Below are 18,687 nucleotides of genomic sequence, written 5' to 3' on the forward strand. Positions count from 1 at the left end.
TGCGGGTTAGGCTTTCTAGCTCAATCACCAGCTAACTGCGGGTTAGGCTTTGTAGCTCAATCACCAGCTAACTTAAGTATTGTAGTGAATCCTGAATAATAGTTGAGCCTCCAGGCGTGACACAAGGTCATGTGAGTTGTTAGAGGAGAGCAGTCTCTAACAAGACCAAGCGCCTGGTATAACAATTAAAAATTGTGATCTACATCCAAATCCTTTCAAAAGTTAAATGGAGTCTAAGTTTACTAAAAAAAATATTTGAGTCTCTCTCTCTTGCAACCTCTCTAACACACACAAAATCCCAGGCCTATACAAAGTATGAATACATGATTTTTGGAACATTAGTTACCAGCCAAGCATAAAAAACTAAAATGACATTTCAGGACACCATGTAATAGTGATTAAAAAATGTACTGTAAAATGTTCATAAAAGATTGGCCTACATCCCTGTATGATTTTTAACAACATTTTTTTTTAATTTGTTGATTTCAAATGGAAAAAAGTCACAGTGTATAAGCATAGGCACACACCGTCTACGTGTGCCACCACCGTTTTATTGCAGTGCAGTCATATGGAATGCCGATAATCTCTTCTCTGTGCGGTGATGTAATGCTCTTATACTGTTATATACAGTACTTTCATTTACCTTGATTTACCTTGATGTTGAGACTTATAAAGCCGTAGCTTGTGTGTCCCTCAGTAAAGTTCTATCATTCCATGCTACTATATATGTTTCAAGTTTCAATTTATTTACCATTTAAATTTCTGAACATAAGAGATGAACAACTTATTTGGATGGATAACCGTAAGAGTGAAGCTCGTTTGCCGGTGTGTATGTGGCAAACTTGCAGAAAGAATCAGTCAAATGGGTCAAATACTCGAGACTTGAACTACTTTAGCTTAATGAATTTGATTCTAGACAACAGAGGATGGCATTTTATTCTAAACATGGCATGCATGGTCTTATACTAATTCTTACTGTTCTTTTATACTCTTTCATTGCTTTCATCATCTCTTCCCTGGTATTATAAAATACTCATTCTTTAATGCTTAGCTCTTATTATTATATTACTCTTTTGTTATTATCTTATCAGACGTTCCAACCTAAAGAATGAAAAATCGGGAGAGTATACCATCACCAATGTTAACACTGTGAGAATGTCGCCACCAACGTTCAATAATGCGCGTTAATTAACTTTTATTATTGTAGACACGCTCGCATTGTATACAAATATAGTGTAGAGAAGCAACGCATATACCATACTTATACAATCTCTACTATTAATATTGTTTGTTGTATCACTTACGGTGGTGGTACGTACAACGCCCTTTTTAATGAAATAATACTGAATTTTATGGAAACATGTTTGAAATTGGGAGATATATTTTAAATACGCCTTTTTTACGAAACGGAAGACATCTTCGATCGATGACAAACAATGCCGTGCAACGAATAAATCGGGAGGGTTGGAAAATATTTCTTTTCCAAGTTCATGCTCTTTTAACAATAAATATAAAACGTAGCTAGGGGCGCTCCATACTATACTGAACAGCTAGCGGCCGGACCGGAGTTGGGTAGCCTAGGCCCAACTAGGGCCTAGGCTAGGCTAGCCCTCTAACCCTAGCCTAGAGGCTAGGCCTAGCCTAGTCGCCGCCTAGCCTAGCTAGGCCCCTAGAAACTAGGCCTACTAGGCTAAGCCAACACGCACGGATACTCACTGTCTTGTTGGGATGAACTGATGAAACAATAAGAAAGTAAGAAAAACAGTGTCAACCTTTCATAAAACATTTCGTTCCGTTAACACTGTGCATGTTACGTTGTAATATTTTACCACCACCAAAGAACTTTTTTGTACAACTTTTTTTTATTTCAAAGTGTTACAGCGCCCTCACTGTCACTAAACTTTTAATATTATAATAATCAGTGGGTTTATCATCTGTGTGGCTGCGACACAATCAGTTCCATTCCGCCGCAAAAGACACCGCGCGTCGCGGAGAATGTATTACATTACAGTATTGTTGGTATTTGTCGCTGTCAGACACAATATCAAAGGACTGTAGTATTACAAGTTCCTATCTTGGCAAGGCAAGGTCAGTGTCCTGTTACCCAGTAAGCCTGGTATACAAAAGCGTTGTAGCCCTAAAAACATGAAAAATGGATACTTTGAAAAGGTCATTTTGCAGTTTTAATAAAGTTGCAGTAATCACTTCAGTAGAAAAAATGTTTTCACTTAAAAAATTACAAAATAAACGGTTAAATTCAACAACAAAAACTCATTGGCTGGAACAAACTTATGTATACCAGGTCTTTGCTGAATCATACTTTTATTATCTGTACTAACTTTCATCACTATTTTAAACAAATTTGACTATAAATCATATTAACAAAACAAATATTTCAAACTCGTATTAAATGAATTTAATTTATACTTTGTATGAATGGAAATAAGGCCTATAGTTTACACATTTTTAAACAAATAAACATTTATTATTCCCTTGTTTATACTGTAATCAATTATGTCTTTGCTGGACCTCATTATTGTATTTATTACAGTCCAGTAATGTCTTTGCTATTTATCTATTTAGAAGATTTAATTATCGTAAGTAAAATGTAACATGATTACAATGTTAGTTTAACATCACTACTGGAATAGCGTTATATTGTGGTTAATATAATTATAAGGTTAGAATGGTTAAATGTTGGAATAACGTTTTATTGCTATCTGTGTGCGTACATGATATCTATGGGTATTTTATTTTGCATATTTTTGAAAATTTTTTTTTTAAATTACAAAAGTTCAATCAATTACCCAGAAAAGAAGATGGTTTTGAATACTTTTCAGACAATGTAGAAACCATGAAAATAATAACATTTAATATTATCTGAGTACTGTATATATATCATGTATAGGCCTATACTTATTGTTAAGTCAACTTTTCCTCAAAATTATTCCTATTATGCTAAAATATATCATAATAATATCCAATATAATTTTCTTACTAAATACCAATTGAATTTTATTGCTTTACATCTGAATATTACTTATGTTTATCTACTTAATTATAATACAGTATACGTTATATAAAATGAAATCACAATTAACATGTCTAAATTATGTTTTATAAAACATGGGCACATAATATTAAAGTATAAACTATGATGTAGGCCTATTGTATGTGTTTAATGATACTAACAATATTAACAATGCTCAGGAAATGCATTTTAATTAAAGATGAGATCGACCTTTTATACTGACCAAGTTGGCTCCAAAGAAATCAAGGAATCCTAGCAGACTTGCTAGTATCAGTGAATGTACTCCTTATCACAACCAACTTAAAATCTTTTTGAGAAGGTAGTACTTGCAATTTCAGATCCTAAAGTTAATATGAATTTTAATTTAAATTTATATAAACAAGAAAACAAATCATGTAAATGATAAAAAAAAAAACCATATAACAATATAAAATCAATATCACCCCTGCATCTCTAACAAAATGTACCCCTATTGGTTAAAAAAATGTACCCCTATTGGTTAACAAAAAAGTTAAAAAATATTGGAGATAATTATAACTATCCTATTGCAATTGGTAGTAGAAAACAAAATCATCAACATCAATTCTTGTTTAGGTTCATTGACTAGGGGATGGTTCTAGGGGATGGTTCTAGGGGATGGTTCTAGGGGATGGTTCTAGGGGATGGTTCTAGGGGATGGTTCTAGGGGATGGTTCTAGGGGATGGTTCTAGGGGATGGTTCTAGGCCAGTTCTGTATACGAAAAAAAGTATGATCATGTACATGTATGAACCAAACCCTTAATTAATAAACTGGATCAGCAAAATTTGTATATGGTATCAGTAGATTTATAAATTATTTAATGGTTTTACATTGTTTATTTTGTTTCTCTGTTACACAATTATATATGTTTGTAATTGTTAACATGCTCAAAAATACAAAGTTCAATTTTATCACCTTCACCTATGCAAATCTGATTATTTAAAATAAGTACTAAATGATTGAATTAAATTTGATCTTATAAAATGTGAACACAGCGTTAACCAACACCAATAAGCTGAGTATTTCAATAACTACAGGATTGAACATAAACAATGTGAAGAATATTAATTAGTATATCCACCACAACAAAGATTAAGTAAAAACTTATAGTACTGTACATCTTCTACCTCTGGTCTGACCAATTCTAAAGAAAAATGTAAATAAAATATTGTAAATAGTATCAAAAACAATAATCATATTAATGGAATAATTGAAAATCAAAGATATATGAATGCAGCATCTATATATGCCATTTGATTGATTTATTTCCTATCATTGTGCCATGGTCATTTACCCAGCGGTAATTGTAGTGAAACTATCAATCAATTATCAATTAATTTGCTGTGTTCAGTAATGGATCACATTTGCAGGTTCCCTCCTCCCCCTTATAACTTGTTATTGGTGTTTGGTTGGGTCCCTCAGGTATAGAGGTATCACATTTGCAGGTTCCCTCCTCCCCCTTATAACTTGTTATTGGTGTTTGGTTGGGGCCCTCAGGTATAGAGGTATCACATTTGCAGGTTCCCTCCTCCCCCTTATAACTTGTTATTGGTGTTTGGTTGGGTCCCACAGGTATCCCTCCTCCCCTTATAACTTGTTGTTGGCGTTTGGTTGGGTCCCACAGGTATCCCTCCTCCCCTTATAACTTGTTGTTGGCGTTTGGTTGGGTCCCACAGGTATCCCTCCTCCCCTTATAACTTGTTGTTGGTGTTTGGTTGGGTCCCACGCCGGGTATCCCTCCTCCCCTTATAACTTGTTATTGGTGTTTGGTTGGGGCCCTCAGGTATAGAGGTATCACATTTGCAGGTTCCCTCCTCCCCCTTATAACTTGTTATTGGTGTTTGGTTGGGTCCCACAGGTATCCCTCCTCCCCTTATAACTTGTTGTTGGCGTTTGGTTGGGTCCCACAGGTATCCCTCCTCCCCTTATAACTTGTTGTTGGTGTTTGGTTGGGTCCCACGCCGGGCATCCCTCCTCCCCTTATAACTTGTTGTTGGCGTTTGGTTGGGTCCCACAGGTATCCCTCCTCCCCTTATAACTTGTTGTTGGTGTTTGGTTGGGTCCCACGCCGGGCATCCCTCCTCCTCTTATAACTTGTTGTTGGTGTTTGGTTGGGTCCCACAGGTATCCCTCCTCCTCTTATAACTTGTTATTGGTGTTTGGTTGGGTCCCACAGGTATCCCTCCTCCCCTTATAACTTGTTGTTGGCGTTTGGTTGGGTCCCACAGGTATCCCTCCTCCCCTTATAACTTGTTGTTGGTGTTTGGTTGGGTCCCACAGGTATCCCTCCTCCCCTTATAACTTGTTATTGGTGTTTGGTTGGGTCCCACAGGTATCCCTCCTCCTCTTATAACTTGTTGTTGGTGTTTGGTTGGGTCCCACGCCGGGTATCCCTCCTCCTCTTATAACTTGTTATTGGTGTTTGGTTGGGTCCCTCAGGTATAGAGGTATCACATTTGCAGGTTCCCTCCTCCCCCTTATAACTTGTTATTGGTGTTTGGTTGGGTCCCACAGGTATCCCTCCTCCTCTTATAACTTGTTGTTGGTGTTTGGTTGGGTCCCACGCCGGGTATCCCTCCTCCCCTTATAACTTGTTGTTGGTGTTTGGTTGGGTCCCACGCCGGGTATCCCTCCTCCTCTTATAACTTGTTGTTGGTGTTTGGTTGGGTCCCACAGGTATCCCTCCTCCTCTTATAACTTGTTATTGGTGTTTGGTCCCACAGGTATAGAGGTTCTACTGTAATTAGTTATATTAATTAATTTCCTTTGTTTTTACCTGCTAAAAACATTCCCATGAGTAGACCACATATTGAAAATAACTAAACTGAAAGATATTTTTTACCTTTCTACCTGAACACAAAACCTTAACAAAATCCTATCCTGATTTTGCAGCCATTCTTTGCAGTCCAAATCCAAAATATATGTTTAACACACAAATATAATGCAGGATAACATTCTTACAAATACCACGTATGTGTATTTGAATTTCTCTCACAGTATACTGAAGTGTTCTCATGAACAAAAAACAGTGCGACACCTTTGCCTCTTGCATTTGTCATTAATTGTATGTGTTGATGACATTTGTAAAAACAAAATGATGAAAATCTCACCTTCTTGATTGTATAGGCCTAGCCACATAATTAGGCCTACTTTCTTAAGATGTCCAGATCTCCAAATCCAGAATTAACTCTCTCTTCTGAAAGAGGTGGTTGAACTGCAACACTGCCAGGGGTTGGTATCTGCAGAATGACTTTATACTCTTTAGCTGGTTTGTTTGTTTTTGGTATGATGACCTCTTCATAAGTAGCCATGTTCATCTCTATGGACTTATCCTTTTGTTTCATTTTTTAATAATGGAATCTATAAGATACATTTGCAAGAAATCAAAATTCCCTTTTTTAAATATGAAGTAGGAAATATTTGCTACTCCCAGCAAATCATGTATGAAAATCATGTATTGAATGACCATGGGTAATTAATCAAGAAATAATATACAAATAATGAATGTTTATAAGATGGAGGGATGGTGAGAATATTCATTTGTTGAAGAGTTACTGCTTTTTTTTGTCTAAATTAGTACAGATCGTGTGCCATTTTGAATGTTATTTTAGTTTATATTATGCCAAGCCAAGCACAATAAGGTTGCACTATTGGATGCTTGCCGTGGGGATGTTGACCGGCCTGAGATTTTGTTTTTGGTTTCTTTTTTTGTAGCTGAAAGGTGGAACTAATACCAAACAGCACATGCAAATTGTAAAGATACACTCAGGTGTGTTATAAAAACCATTATACACCGGCCACTTTCAATTCACGGCATCTAATTCAGCCAGTCTATAAAGAGCCATGCCCTGGAACTATACCTCTTCGCTAAACTCATCCAATAACAATTGGATCTATACACACGCACGATTGTGAGGCCTAGGTGTTGAATATAGCTGGTTTAACTTGTAGGTGACTTTGCGGTCAGTTAAAGTGTACAAATGTAATGTAAATGTACAAACAGAGAACAGAGAAAAGAAGCTAAGCAGAATGGAGTGGAAATAATCAAGTGGATCTTGTATGCAGATGATCTTGTTTTATTCTCAAAATATGTTAAAGAATCACAGCAAATCCTGACCATTATTTGCGATACTTGCAGAAGATACGGGTTGAATGTTTCCCTGAAGAAAACAAAGATTCAGGTGTTTGGTGAACAACATCTAGCAGAGAAAAGTTCCTTAGTGAACATAAATGGAGTGGATATTGAAAATGTAAGAGACTTTGTTTATTTGGGGCATACAATCACAAATAGAGAGGATGGCTGCTTCACTGACCATAGAACATCAAGTGCTGTAGGAAAGTTCCATGAATTAAAAGAAGTTTTAAGAAAGAAAGTTTTAGAGGCTCTTATATGGTACACAAGCATGGTTTCCAAATGAGAATGAAATAAAGAAGTTGGAATCGTGTTGGCATAACATATTGAGACAGATGGTCAAGAGAGGGTTTGACAGGGCAAAGAATGAGGCTGACCAACCAGATGAGGCATCTACAGACTTGTATATTCCAACAAAAGGATATTTGAAGTTGTGGGAACATCTTCCTTGAGGGACTGCATATACAGTCAGTATATCCGATACGTTGGTCATATCTGTAGAGGACCGAATACATCAATTACAAAAAAGATGCTGTTTGCTGTTCCAACAAGACGGTACTATCGTGATCCGTGGATTAAAATCTCTCGTATTTTAAGTATGGAAATCAGGCAAGCCAAAGCCATTACACAATCAAAGAAAATTCTTAACGAACACCTTAGTAGGCTATTTGGTGCTGAATAGGTTTTCGACTCCAGTTCTACGACGTAGAAGAGGAGGATCCCATATGTATGTTTGTATGTAAAGTATGAAGAAACAAAACAAATTATGGGAATGGGAATATTTATCGGATAGCTGGAAGAGACAAATTCTCAAATGCAGGCCGCTTGATGATGTTTATGTATGATTTGTAATATTTTATATCCAATTACTGCAACATTCACTATGTTTCAGTTTTGCCATGTGGCTTTTTGTAACAAAAAAAAAGATTTAGAGGTGGAAATGGAGCAGTAATATAACTAGTATATTAGATTTCAACCAGAATAGAATCTTTTAATTATATCCACCAAATAAATGTAAATCAATACCTGTAATAGAAGACACATGCTGACAATAAAACCAAAAGGATGATAACAAGCCCAATTATTACTGCCATCAGGTACGGTGGTTCAACTAAAAGAACATTGTTATGGTCATGTTTACAACTGAGGTACATAACATACAATTTAAGTTGTTGACAAAAAAAATAATGGTGAATTACAACTGATTTTTATGTTACTTGTTTTGAGGTAATCTGTAAATACTGTAAATGCACTAGCTTTGCTTGTTTGTACCCTCAGCATTCAGTGTACATGCATGGTCCTCACACATTTCTTATAAAACTTGCTCATCTGCTATTTAAGGTTTCATATTTAAAAAATAATGTCCCTATTCTTTAAATGGACAATCAGAGTATGTTCAGACTCATGGCGTTAAGGTGGCATTATGTAAGCGGCGTACATACTTTTGTGTCTGAACTAGGCCGTTAGGGAGCTGCTACGCCATGCCAGTGGCGTAAGAACCCTAGCAGGAGAGTTAGATTTAATAATGCTAATCCAGTGATGCATCAGTGATTTTAACCTTAACGAATGAAAAGACACGACCACAATTAGCAGGCCAACAGCATACATGTACAGCGAAATAGCTAAACGTCAAACTATCAGGTTTTCAATTTTAAAGAACAGTACAGTTGACGTCATATATTTTCATAAATTAAATACACTAATCAGATAATTGTCCGTGTAATTATTTTGAATTACTGTAGAATGCAAATCTGCAAGTAGTTAAGTAGTAAGAAGAAATCAGTATATTTTGAAGGTAACATTATAAATAAAAATTTAAAAAAAACAACTTTACAATGTGAACTGCCATGCGTTTGTCATGATTGTATGCATAGTTCTACCTGGTTAGACATAATGAAAAAAAAAATCTGAAACTTTAAAAAAAAATGATTGATCATTTTTCTGTTCAATAGAACCATAGACCTGAATGGCATGTGATGTGTAATTAAACCAATCAAATGAAAAAGATACACTCCCAGTTGAGTTTTATTGTAGGCTATAATAAAAGATGCTTACCATCTTCACAATGTGTGCCAGAATATCCTGCAGAACAAGTACAAGTGAAGCTGTTTGGGTTATCTGTACATTCACCATTGTTCTGACATGGGTTACTTGAACATTCATCAATATCTATAGTTACAGCAAAGAAAAGACAACAAAATTGCCATAATACATTTTATCAATATTTGACATAGAGGTCATGTGCTTAAATAGTCACACAGGTCATTTGAAGTAAATTAAATTTAGACAACAAATGTAGGCATGTAATTATAATACTGTACCTGCATATGTTTCCTAATAAACTAAATATATAGTTTCTATTTGTTTATTTTATATTATTATCTTTGTTACTATAGTAGCAATGTATCCATATGATGGATTTAAACCATAAACATATTCTTGTTTGCAAGAAATGTGATAAAATTAAGGCTTTTTTAAGGGGCTCGATGGATATTACAGGCTGCCACCAAATGATGGTGAATTACACTACACACAAGTTATTTTATTATTACTTTTCAGGTAATCTGTAAATACCCTCTAAATTAAGTGTAAATACATAGTTATATCACACTTACAAAACTCACTCATTTATTACATTTGGTCTAATAATATGCTATCCACTATCCCCAGAAAGTCCCTACTAGCCCGAGATGGAAAATCAGACAGACTATTGCCATTTTGAATGCTTAAAAAAAACGGGCAAGGCCAAAACAGCTGCTGGTTTTGACAAAAAAAACTCTCAAACTTTTTACAAAAACATTTATCACTTTTCAATTCAATAAAACTAATGACGGGAGGTGTAGGGTGCCCCCGTAGATTTGAGATGTTTTGTGTGGATGAGGAGAACGCACCGGAGGGGAGATGAACACAATGAATGGAGTTGAGTGAACGTTTCCGAGTAATTAGTGATGTGTATATGTTTTTCTATGTTTTTTATTGTGTTCACATACCCTTCAAAATGGGTCACTTCATTTTTTCATTTCATTTTATTGTTCCACATAAAATATGACAAGACAAAGAAAAAAAAGAATCTAAAAAACCTGGGTAGTTATTTGTTTATGTGAGGAGACTCAAGTAAGCCAAAAAAGGCTTTAAGGCTGAGTTCCAAAATACATCACATAGTACATGGTAACGTATATTACTTGTTATATAACACCTATATAAATTCCTGTCATTTGATTGGACGAATGTGGATCACATGGCGTGCAATAGTACGCACTATTCAACGATCGTTAAATAGTACTTTTTGAAACATTTTTGTTTGTTATTTAGATGTTATATAAAACAAATAATGAATGTTTTGTATTCGTGTAATGGTACAAATAATGGCACTTGGTGAATGATGAAAGGTTATATCAACTCGGCTTTGCCTCGTTGATATAACCTTTCATCATTCACCTCGTGCCATTATTTGTACCATTGCACTCATAAACATTCATTATTTGTATATTAATTAATAATTCGATGTTTTAAGAGGTATAATACGATGGTTGGATGACAGTAGAATTCGAGTGTGAAGATGTTTACTGTAGTTTGAACTTACATCGGGTGTAAAGGATTTCATAGATTAAAGTAGATTTACTAGACAGAAAGTTTTGTTATTTTGTTTTCAATGTTATCAACGGATCAAGATAATTGGAGTGTCACTGATATTGCATTTTTTTTTAGTTCAAAGACAAGGAATTATTGATACTGTTGTGTACTACTTATTAAACGGTTGCAAAATTTTATACTTAGTTGTATTTACTTTATTTGGATTCTATACGATCTGAAGGGGCTACATATTGATAACTCCACTGCCCACATTACGACACTAATACTGAATGGTAATTAACTAATCAAAAAGAAAAGATACACTCACTTGAGTTTTATTGTAGGCTAATAAAAGATGCTTACCAATTTCACATTTTTTGCCAGAATATCCTGCAGAACAATTTGTACAAGTGAAGCTGTTTGGGTTATCTGTACATTCACCATTGTTCTGACATGGGTTACTTGAACATTCATCAATATCTATAGTTACAGCACAGAAAGAACAACAAAATTGCCATAATACATTTTATCAATATTTGAAATATACGAGTACTGCTCACTGAAAATATTTGGAAAAAAGGCGTTTGTCATTATTACAAGAGGGGTTCATTACTTAACTGTTTAGCAACTACCATCGTGTTTAATTGGAACTCGCGGTACAGTTTATTACAGCGTTCAAAATATTGTTGAACAAAAGGTCATGGAGCTATATTATTACGTAATCCTTGATGTGCCTGTTTATTAGAACAATTAAAGACTATAGCTAACAGGTGTTAACAGTTTGTAACAATTTTACAGACGGTATAGAAAAGACTTTGTTTTATGTAGCCTAAAAAGGAAAGTTAAAATGTAAACCTTTTTTCTCTTTATGCAATCAAATTTAATACGTACTATGCAAATTATTTTATGAAATTATCAGTATTCGATTTATTCACAGTATATCATTTTTATTGAATGAATAGAAATACCCAGTAATCATTATGTTTTAAAGTAGTTATGTACTGTACATATAATAAGTCAAATGTGTAGGCGTGGTAACTCCCAAAAATTACACATTTATTATAGATAGTGGATTATTTGATATACGATATTTAATATCAAACTGCACTATTAAAATGATTTGTTTTTTGTTTTTTTTGTCTTGTGTGGGTTCATCCCACTTTTATTATCATACTCTGTTATTATATTTTTTAAACATATTTTTTCCTCTCGTTTATATCTTACAATGTTAAAAGTAATTGTAATAAAAACATTGCATTCATTATTTTACATTTAAAAAAAGTAATTTAAATATATAAAATAATTAACAAAATGCCTAATAAAAGACGATAAAAATTGATTAAAATTGATTGACAGCTGTAATTATTCTATAAAGCTCGTGTTCGTGTTCATGATTTGTTTATTTATGAAACTTGTTTGGAATATAGCCCTATTCGATATGATTTCTTGTATTACTTTATGTATTTTTCAATCTGAAATAAAAGAATGAATGAATAGCAACATTTTCACCATATTTATATACTTACCAATTTCACAATTTGTGCCAGAATATCCTGGAGTACAAGTACAAATGAAGCTGTTTGGGTTATCTGTACATTCACCATTGTTCTGACATGGGGTACTTGAACATTCATCAATATCTATATTTATCATGAAAACTGATAGTTAAAACCCCTACTATCTGAGCCACAGCACGCTCAGGTTTGGGCGCACGCGTAACTTTCTGTAAAACAAGCCATTTTTTTTCCATAGATAGCGCATGACATAAATTTAAACTTTGCTAAGTTTCAATTTAAATTGTTGTATGGTTATCGACCATGTTAAATACCAGAAATTCATAAAATCGCGCGTAACTTACGCTGCGTGACTCTAAAGTCATATAACAAAGTTTTTTGCACATCTACAGCTTCAGGTCAATCTTTTAAAAAGTTATACAATCTTATGTTAACCAATCTTATTGGTTATCCGCCAAGTGCGGATAACCAATTAATAAAATGGCAAGGACACGACGTTATAATATTCTGAATTAAACCATATATTCTGCTTACCATTTTCACATTTAGTGCCAGAATATCCTGGAGAACAAGTACAAGTGAAGCTGTTTGGGTTATCTGTACATTCACCATTGTTCTGACATGGGTTACTTGAACATTCATCAATATCTATAGTCAACAAAACTTACAGGTGTGTAAAAATGCAAAATTGCCAAAGTAGGTGGGCCTTCATTTGTTTATTTATTTACCAATATTTGTCACCAGCAATGTACCCATCTACGATGGATTAACCATACTATATAATCTTGTGCATACAGAATAGTAGTTCACCCCTTTGATTAATTGCATAAATTATATTCTCCATAACATAATAACATACTGTAGATTTTTTATTTTTATATTAAATTTAGTGTAGTTTGATTATTAGGCCTACTGTACCTGTATCACAATTTGTTCCATCATATCCATCTGCACACAAACAAAAGTAAGAAACAGTTGTGCCTATAGGTATACATGTTCCTCCATTTTGACATGGGTTTGAATTACATGGAGTCACTGTCCGACAAAGTAAGAATTGAATATGTAATAGATGAAATCAAGGAGTAAAATGTATGTAAAACCATACTACACAGTACATCAAAAATGTCATTCAATGTGTATTTCTCTCAGTTTATAGTGTAAAAGGAGTATTAGATTTACAAGACTCCATGACACAATTGTAAATGATCACTTCTATCAATCAATTATGCAGTTTTAAAGTTAAGATTTTATACATAGAGGACATTAAAGCAAAATGTCCACCTTCTCATGGTCTAAAACAAACCATATATAATGCTTACCATTTTCACATTTAGTGCCAGAATATCCTGGAGAACAAGTACAAGTGAAGCTGTTCAAGTTATCTGTACATTCACCATTGTTCTCACATGGGTTACTTGAACATTCATCAATATCTATATTTAACATGAAAACTAATTAGTTAAAACCCCTACTACTGTATCTGAGCCACAGCACGCTCAGGTTTGGGCGCGCGCGTAACTTTCTGTAAAACAAGCCATTTTTTTTCCATAGATAGCGCATGACATAAATTTAAACTTTGCTAAGTTTCAATTTAAATTGTTGTATGGTTATCGACCATGTTAAATACCAGAAATTCATAAAATCGCGCGTAACTTACGCTGCAAGACTCTAAAGTCATATAACGAAGTTTTTTGCACATCTACAGCTTCAGGTCAATCTTTTAAAAAGTTATACAATCTTATGTTAACCAATCTTATTGGTTATCTGCCAAGTGCGGATAACCAATTAATAAAATGGCAAGGACACAACGTTATAATATTCTGAAATAAGCCATATATTCTGCTTACCATTTTCACATTTAGTGCCAGAATATCCTGGAGAACAAGTACAAGTGAAGCTGTTTGGGTTATCTGTACATTCACCATTGTTCTGACATGGGTTACTTGAACATTCATCAATATCTATAGTCAACAAAACTTACAGGTGTGTAAAAATGCAAATTGCCAAAGTAGGTGGGCCTTCATTTGTTTATTTATTTACCAATATTTGTCACCAGCAATGTACCCATCTACGATGGATTAACCATACTATATAATCTTGTGCATACAGAATAGTAGTTCACCCCTTTGATTAATTGCATAAATTATATTCTCCATAACATAATAACATACTGTAGATTTTTTATTTTTATATTAAATTTAGTGTAGTTTGATTATTAGGCCTACTGTACCTGTATCACAATTTGTTCCATCATATCCATCTGCACACAAACAAAAGTAAGAAACAGTTGTGCCTATAGGTATACATGTTCCTCCATTTTGACATGGGTTTGAATTACATGGAGTCACTGTCCGACAAATAAGAATTGAATATGTAATAGATAAAATCAAGGAGTAAAATGTATGTAAAACCATACTACACAGTACATCAACATTTCATTCAATGTGTATTTCGCTCAGTTTATAGTGTAAAAGGAGTATTAGATTTACAAGACTCCATGACACAATTGTAAATGATCACTTTTATACATAGAGAACATGTACTGTACATTAAAGCAAAATGTCCACCTTCTCATGGTCTAAAACAAACCATATTTTCAGCTTACCATTTTCACATGTTATGCCTGAATATCCTGGATAACATGTACAAGTGAAGCTGTTCAAGTTATCTGTACAATCACCATTGTTCTCACATGGGTTACTTGAACATTCATCAATATCTATATTCAACAAAAGTTACAGGTGTTATAGCACAGAAAAGTACAAAGACAAAATTTCTACAGTAGGCCTACATTTTTTACTTGACCACCTGAGCCATACAAAATCAAAGGTATAGGCTGGTCACTGTCTGGGGTGGTGCAAAAATTGTACTCCCTAACCCCTCTACACCATTGTCTTCAGCCATATAACAGGGGTTGCAAAGATAAAGTGCTATATAGGTTGCTATCTATAAATATATAATCTCCAGGACCTAAACTCCTTCATGGTTAGGGCTGAGCTGCAAGGGTCCCCAGAAATGGCACTTATAATTTCAATTATAAAACAAAATATAATAACCATCTCCAGCATCTCAGCCACACCATGCTTGGGGTTAGGTAAAGGCAATTTGTAAAAATAGAGCTGCTGCTGGCCCTAAGAAATTGCAGTTAATATTTGTAGTCAAGCTTCATCATGCTTGGGGCAAGCCTTGAAATCTATTTCGCATATAGTGTAGTGTTTATTCATAAGAAAGAGCAAGTATTTTTATGAACTAATCAAGTTCTACTACTCCCGATATATTTCACATTTTTCCTGTAGGCTAGTACTAGTAGGAGCTATGAGCATGTGAACCCTTTTGCTACGTTTTGCATTGAATATTCACAAAATATCTGAAAAGCTTGCTATACCTTCAATCATTAAAATTAAGAAAAATGCTTGGCAGATGAATCAAAATGATTCAGCCTTTGACTGCAATTTATATATTAAATAAAAAGAAATTATATTAATAAAATGACAAGGACACAATATTCTGCTCACCCTCTTCACAATTTGTGCCAGAATATCCTGGAGAACAAGTACAAGTGAAGCTGTTTGGGTTATCTGTACATTCACCATTGTTCTGACATGGGTTACTTGAACATTCATCAATATCTATATTCAACAAAATTACAGATAGCACAGAAAAGTACAAAAATTACCACAGTAGGCCTACATTTTACCAATGTTTTTCACTAGCAATGTACCTATGATGGATTTATCATAAATATATTCTTGAGCATACAGTTTTATGCCTTATAGATATTTTTTATAGTAGTTTTAATGGTCATCATTATTTTCCAATACTGTAGATCTATTTTAAATGTAATCGCTGAGGAGAAGCGCCACAACATTCGTCGCATGCGTGATGTGGTTGAAGATGCTCAAATGGTTTGCGTACAAGTTCTACACGGAAATTAAAAATAAAACTACACGCTTACTATATTGGTGACACACGCTCATAAACAATGCATTCACAAAAGCATAACGAACAAACAGATACATATCAATGGGATATTCCGGGATTAATACAATAATAAAGACTTTTTAAAACTTACCGGAATTACCGGTACTAAAAAAAACCAGACTTACCTTTAACATGTGAGTACGGGAGTCGTACTTCACTAAAACCTCACTTCAAATTAAAATACAAGTTTTAAAATATAAAAAAGAAAGAGAATAAACAAAAATATATATAACTGAGGAGAAAAAAACAGTTCACGACGATAGAAATATAGATAATATGCGAAAGATTTGGCACTAAGTTAAAATGTTCAAATAGTCTTGAGAGTACGTTTTAAACTAGCTCTCAACTACATTCTCTATTTAAAAATCGGACCGTAATTATTTCCAGAAACACTTTTCGTGACGATTGGAATTTTAAGTTTTTGACAGTTTTGTTTCGTAATATATTTTTATTTTTTTATTTATTTATTCGATTTTCTGCCATATACAATACAAATAAGACAAAACAATTATAAAAAGAGGGCAAGGAAAGACCAAACAGGTGCTAAACACCTATGCTAGTTGGTCAACCCAGAACATACAGAGTACAGAAAGAAAGAGATAAATAAAAAAATAAAATTACGTTCTACAGATACAGATAACTTTTATTGTCCAAATAAACTGGAAATTGCATTTGCTCACTTATCACATAAAAATATCGTATAAAAATAAAGTATATAAAATGTAGAATAACAATTAAAGCATCTACAAGAAAGCGACCAACTACACACATTTTCAATATTAAAATTATTTAAAAAGTAAATATTGAAATAATTCAATTAATTTAATTAGCTATATATCGATGGGGGAAGAAACAGACATGTCTGATGTGTCAATTGGAATGTAGAGTTACTATCGGTTCGCGCTCAAATTAGCTGGGATTGAATTTCCTTTGCCTAATTTTGTCAAAGCAATGTTTAAGCAGTATGCCTAATTATTAAATGTATATTAATGTAAAATTATGTTATTCATTCATGATTGACTGTATTTTAAAAATACCTCCAAAGGATAACCTGTAAATGTACCCTACATTAATGTAAAAAGTACAATGATTACTGGTGAAATGTACTGTACATTATTAATTAAATATTACATTTATTTCTAGGCTCGTCTTTCATAGATCATACCATTAAGCAGTGCACATATCACCTATCCATGCTTTATCCCCCCAATATGTTAATATTATGTTTATGTTTATCGAATTATCTATCGAATGTGTTGCCACCACTGTTGATTTGTGAATAATCAAAGGTGCGCATAGAAACTGACAATACGCGTAAATAATACATGTCGATTATATAGCAGAGCAAAAAGTACAGTAGATTATAGAAGGATATGCACTGGACTACTGTCACTTAGTAACATATGAATTGGGGTGGGTTGGAGTGGGGATGTTCTCAGCAGAATAAAACAGGAAAAGATCCGAAAAAAATATATAAAGAAAATGTGTGATTCCATGGTATTTTTTTCACTTTGTAAATTTAATGAAAGGAATACAGGATATGGAATTGTTATTGTTTGATGACTTTGCTGCTAAAAAAAGTTCATTAAACTAATAGTGATTTCATAATTCTTATTGCTTTGTGAATAATCAAGGGTGCGCATCAGGTGCGTGGGTACAGGTGTTTGAGTAGGAGGGCAAGAATTAGGTGACATTAATTGTCTTGTAGATATTTTCATTTGTTGGATACGATCACTAGCATGCCGCGCCGCGTGGTACATCCGATAATAATAGATAGATTTATTTTGTATTATAGTACAGTTTATGACTTTACTTAGATGCTACATTATTAATAATGTCTATGTAATGGGTCAAATTTACCAATCAGATATTTAATAACACTAAACTAGGTGTTGGTATGGTGATTGGCAATATTGTAAACTTGGTTTTAAGAATAACATTTATGGAACTTTCTTTTTATATATACTAGGTATTAGGGTAACATTTGGCGATTGATCAATAAACTTTATGAAGATGTTAAAGGTGCTGTAAGATTTGGAGATATGGACACAGAATTCTTCAGTATTCAACAGGGTGTAAAGGAAAGCTGTGTACTTTCTCCGAATCCTATTTAACATTTTCAAAATGAATTTAAGAAATAGCTTGTATCAAACAATATTATTCGAATAACACTTTGATAGATGGGTTATTTGGGCAGATGATGTTAGTATTAGTTGCCAATAACGAACATGTATTGTCAAAAATGCTTGACCTTGCAACATTATTTGCTAAAAAATGGAATTAAATTTTAACTATTAACCAATGTTCTAGTTTTTGGGAAAAGAATTGACAGTCATAAAGCTAGGAGATAGATTTATTGTTGAAGTAGAGACTTACAAAATGTCGTCCATAATTCTAGGAAACTTATAAATGACAAGGTACACTTTCAACATGTAA

General features: G+C 33.7%; 1 protein-coding gene and 1 long non-coding RNA gene across 2 annotated transcripts; both read right to left on the minus strand.

Annotated features, from left to right (window-relative positions):
• Positions 1 to 3,058: 3,058 nt before the first annotated feature.
• LOC140052306 (uncharacterized) lies at positions 3,059 to 9,350 on the minus strand. The gene is made up of 4 exons (XR_011845617.1): positions 9,239 to 9,350; positions 8,210 to 8,294; positions 6,162 to 6,411; positions 3,059 to 4,195 (listed from the first exon to the last, which is right to left on the minus strand). It is a non-coding gene; the product is annotated as an uncharacterized lncRNA (long non-coding RNA).
• Positions 9,351 to 11,057: 1,707 nt separating this feature from the next.
• LOC140051752 (uncharacterized) lies at positions 11,058 to 16,289 on the minus strand. Its single transcript, XM_072097052.1, has 10 exons — positions 16,226 to 16,289; positions 15,786 to 15,899; positions 14,876 to 14,989; positions 14,501 to 14,617; positions 14,118 to 14,231; positions 13,590 to 13,703; positions 13,189 to 13,305; positions 12,805 to 12,918; positions 12,283 to 12,396; positions 11,058 to 11,236 (listed from the first exon to the last, which is right to left on the minus strand). Exons 1-10 carry the CDS (start codon positions 16,287 to 16,289, stop codon positions 11,058 to 11,060), a joined length of 1,161 nt encoding a protein of 386 aa, XP_071953153.1.
• Between the last annotated feature and the right edge of the window lie 2,398 nt (positions 16,290 to 18,687).

The sequence above is a fragment of the Antedon mediterranea genome, chromosome 6 (assembly GCF_964355755.1).
Source record: "Antedon mediterranea chromosome 6, ecAntMedi1.1, whole genome shotgun sequence".
Classification (NCBI taxonomy): domain Eukaryota; kingdom Metazoa; phylum Echinodermata; class Crinoidea; order Comatulida; family Antedonidae; genus Antedon; species Antedon mediterranea.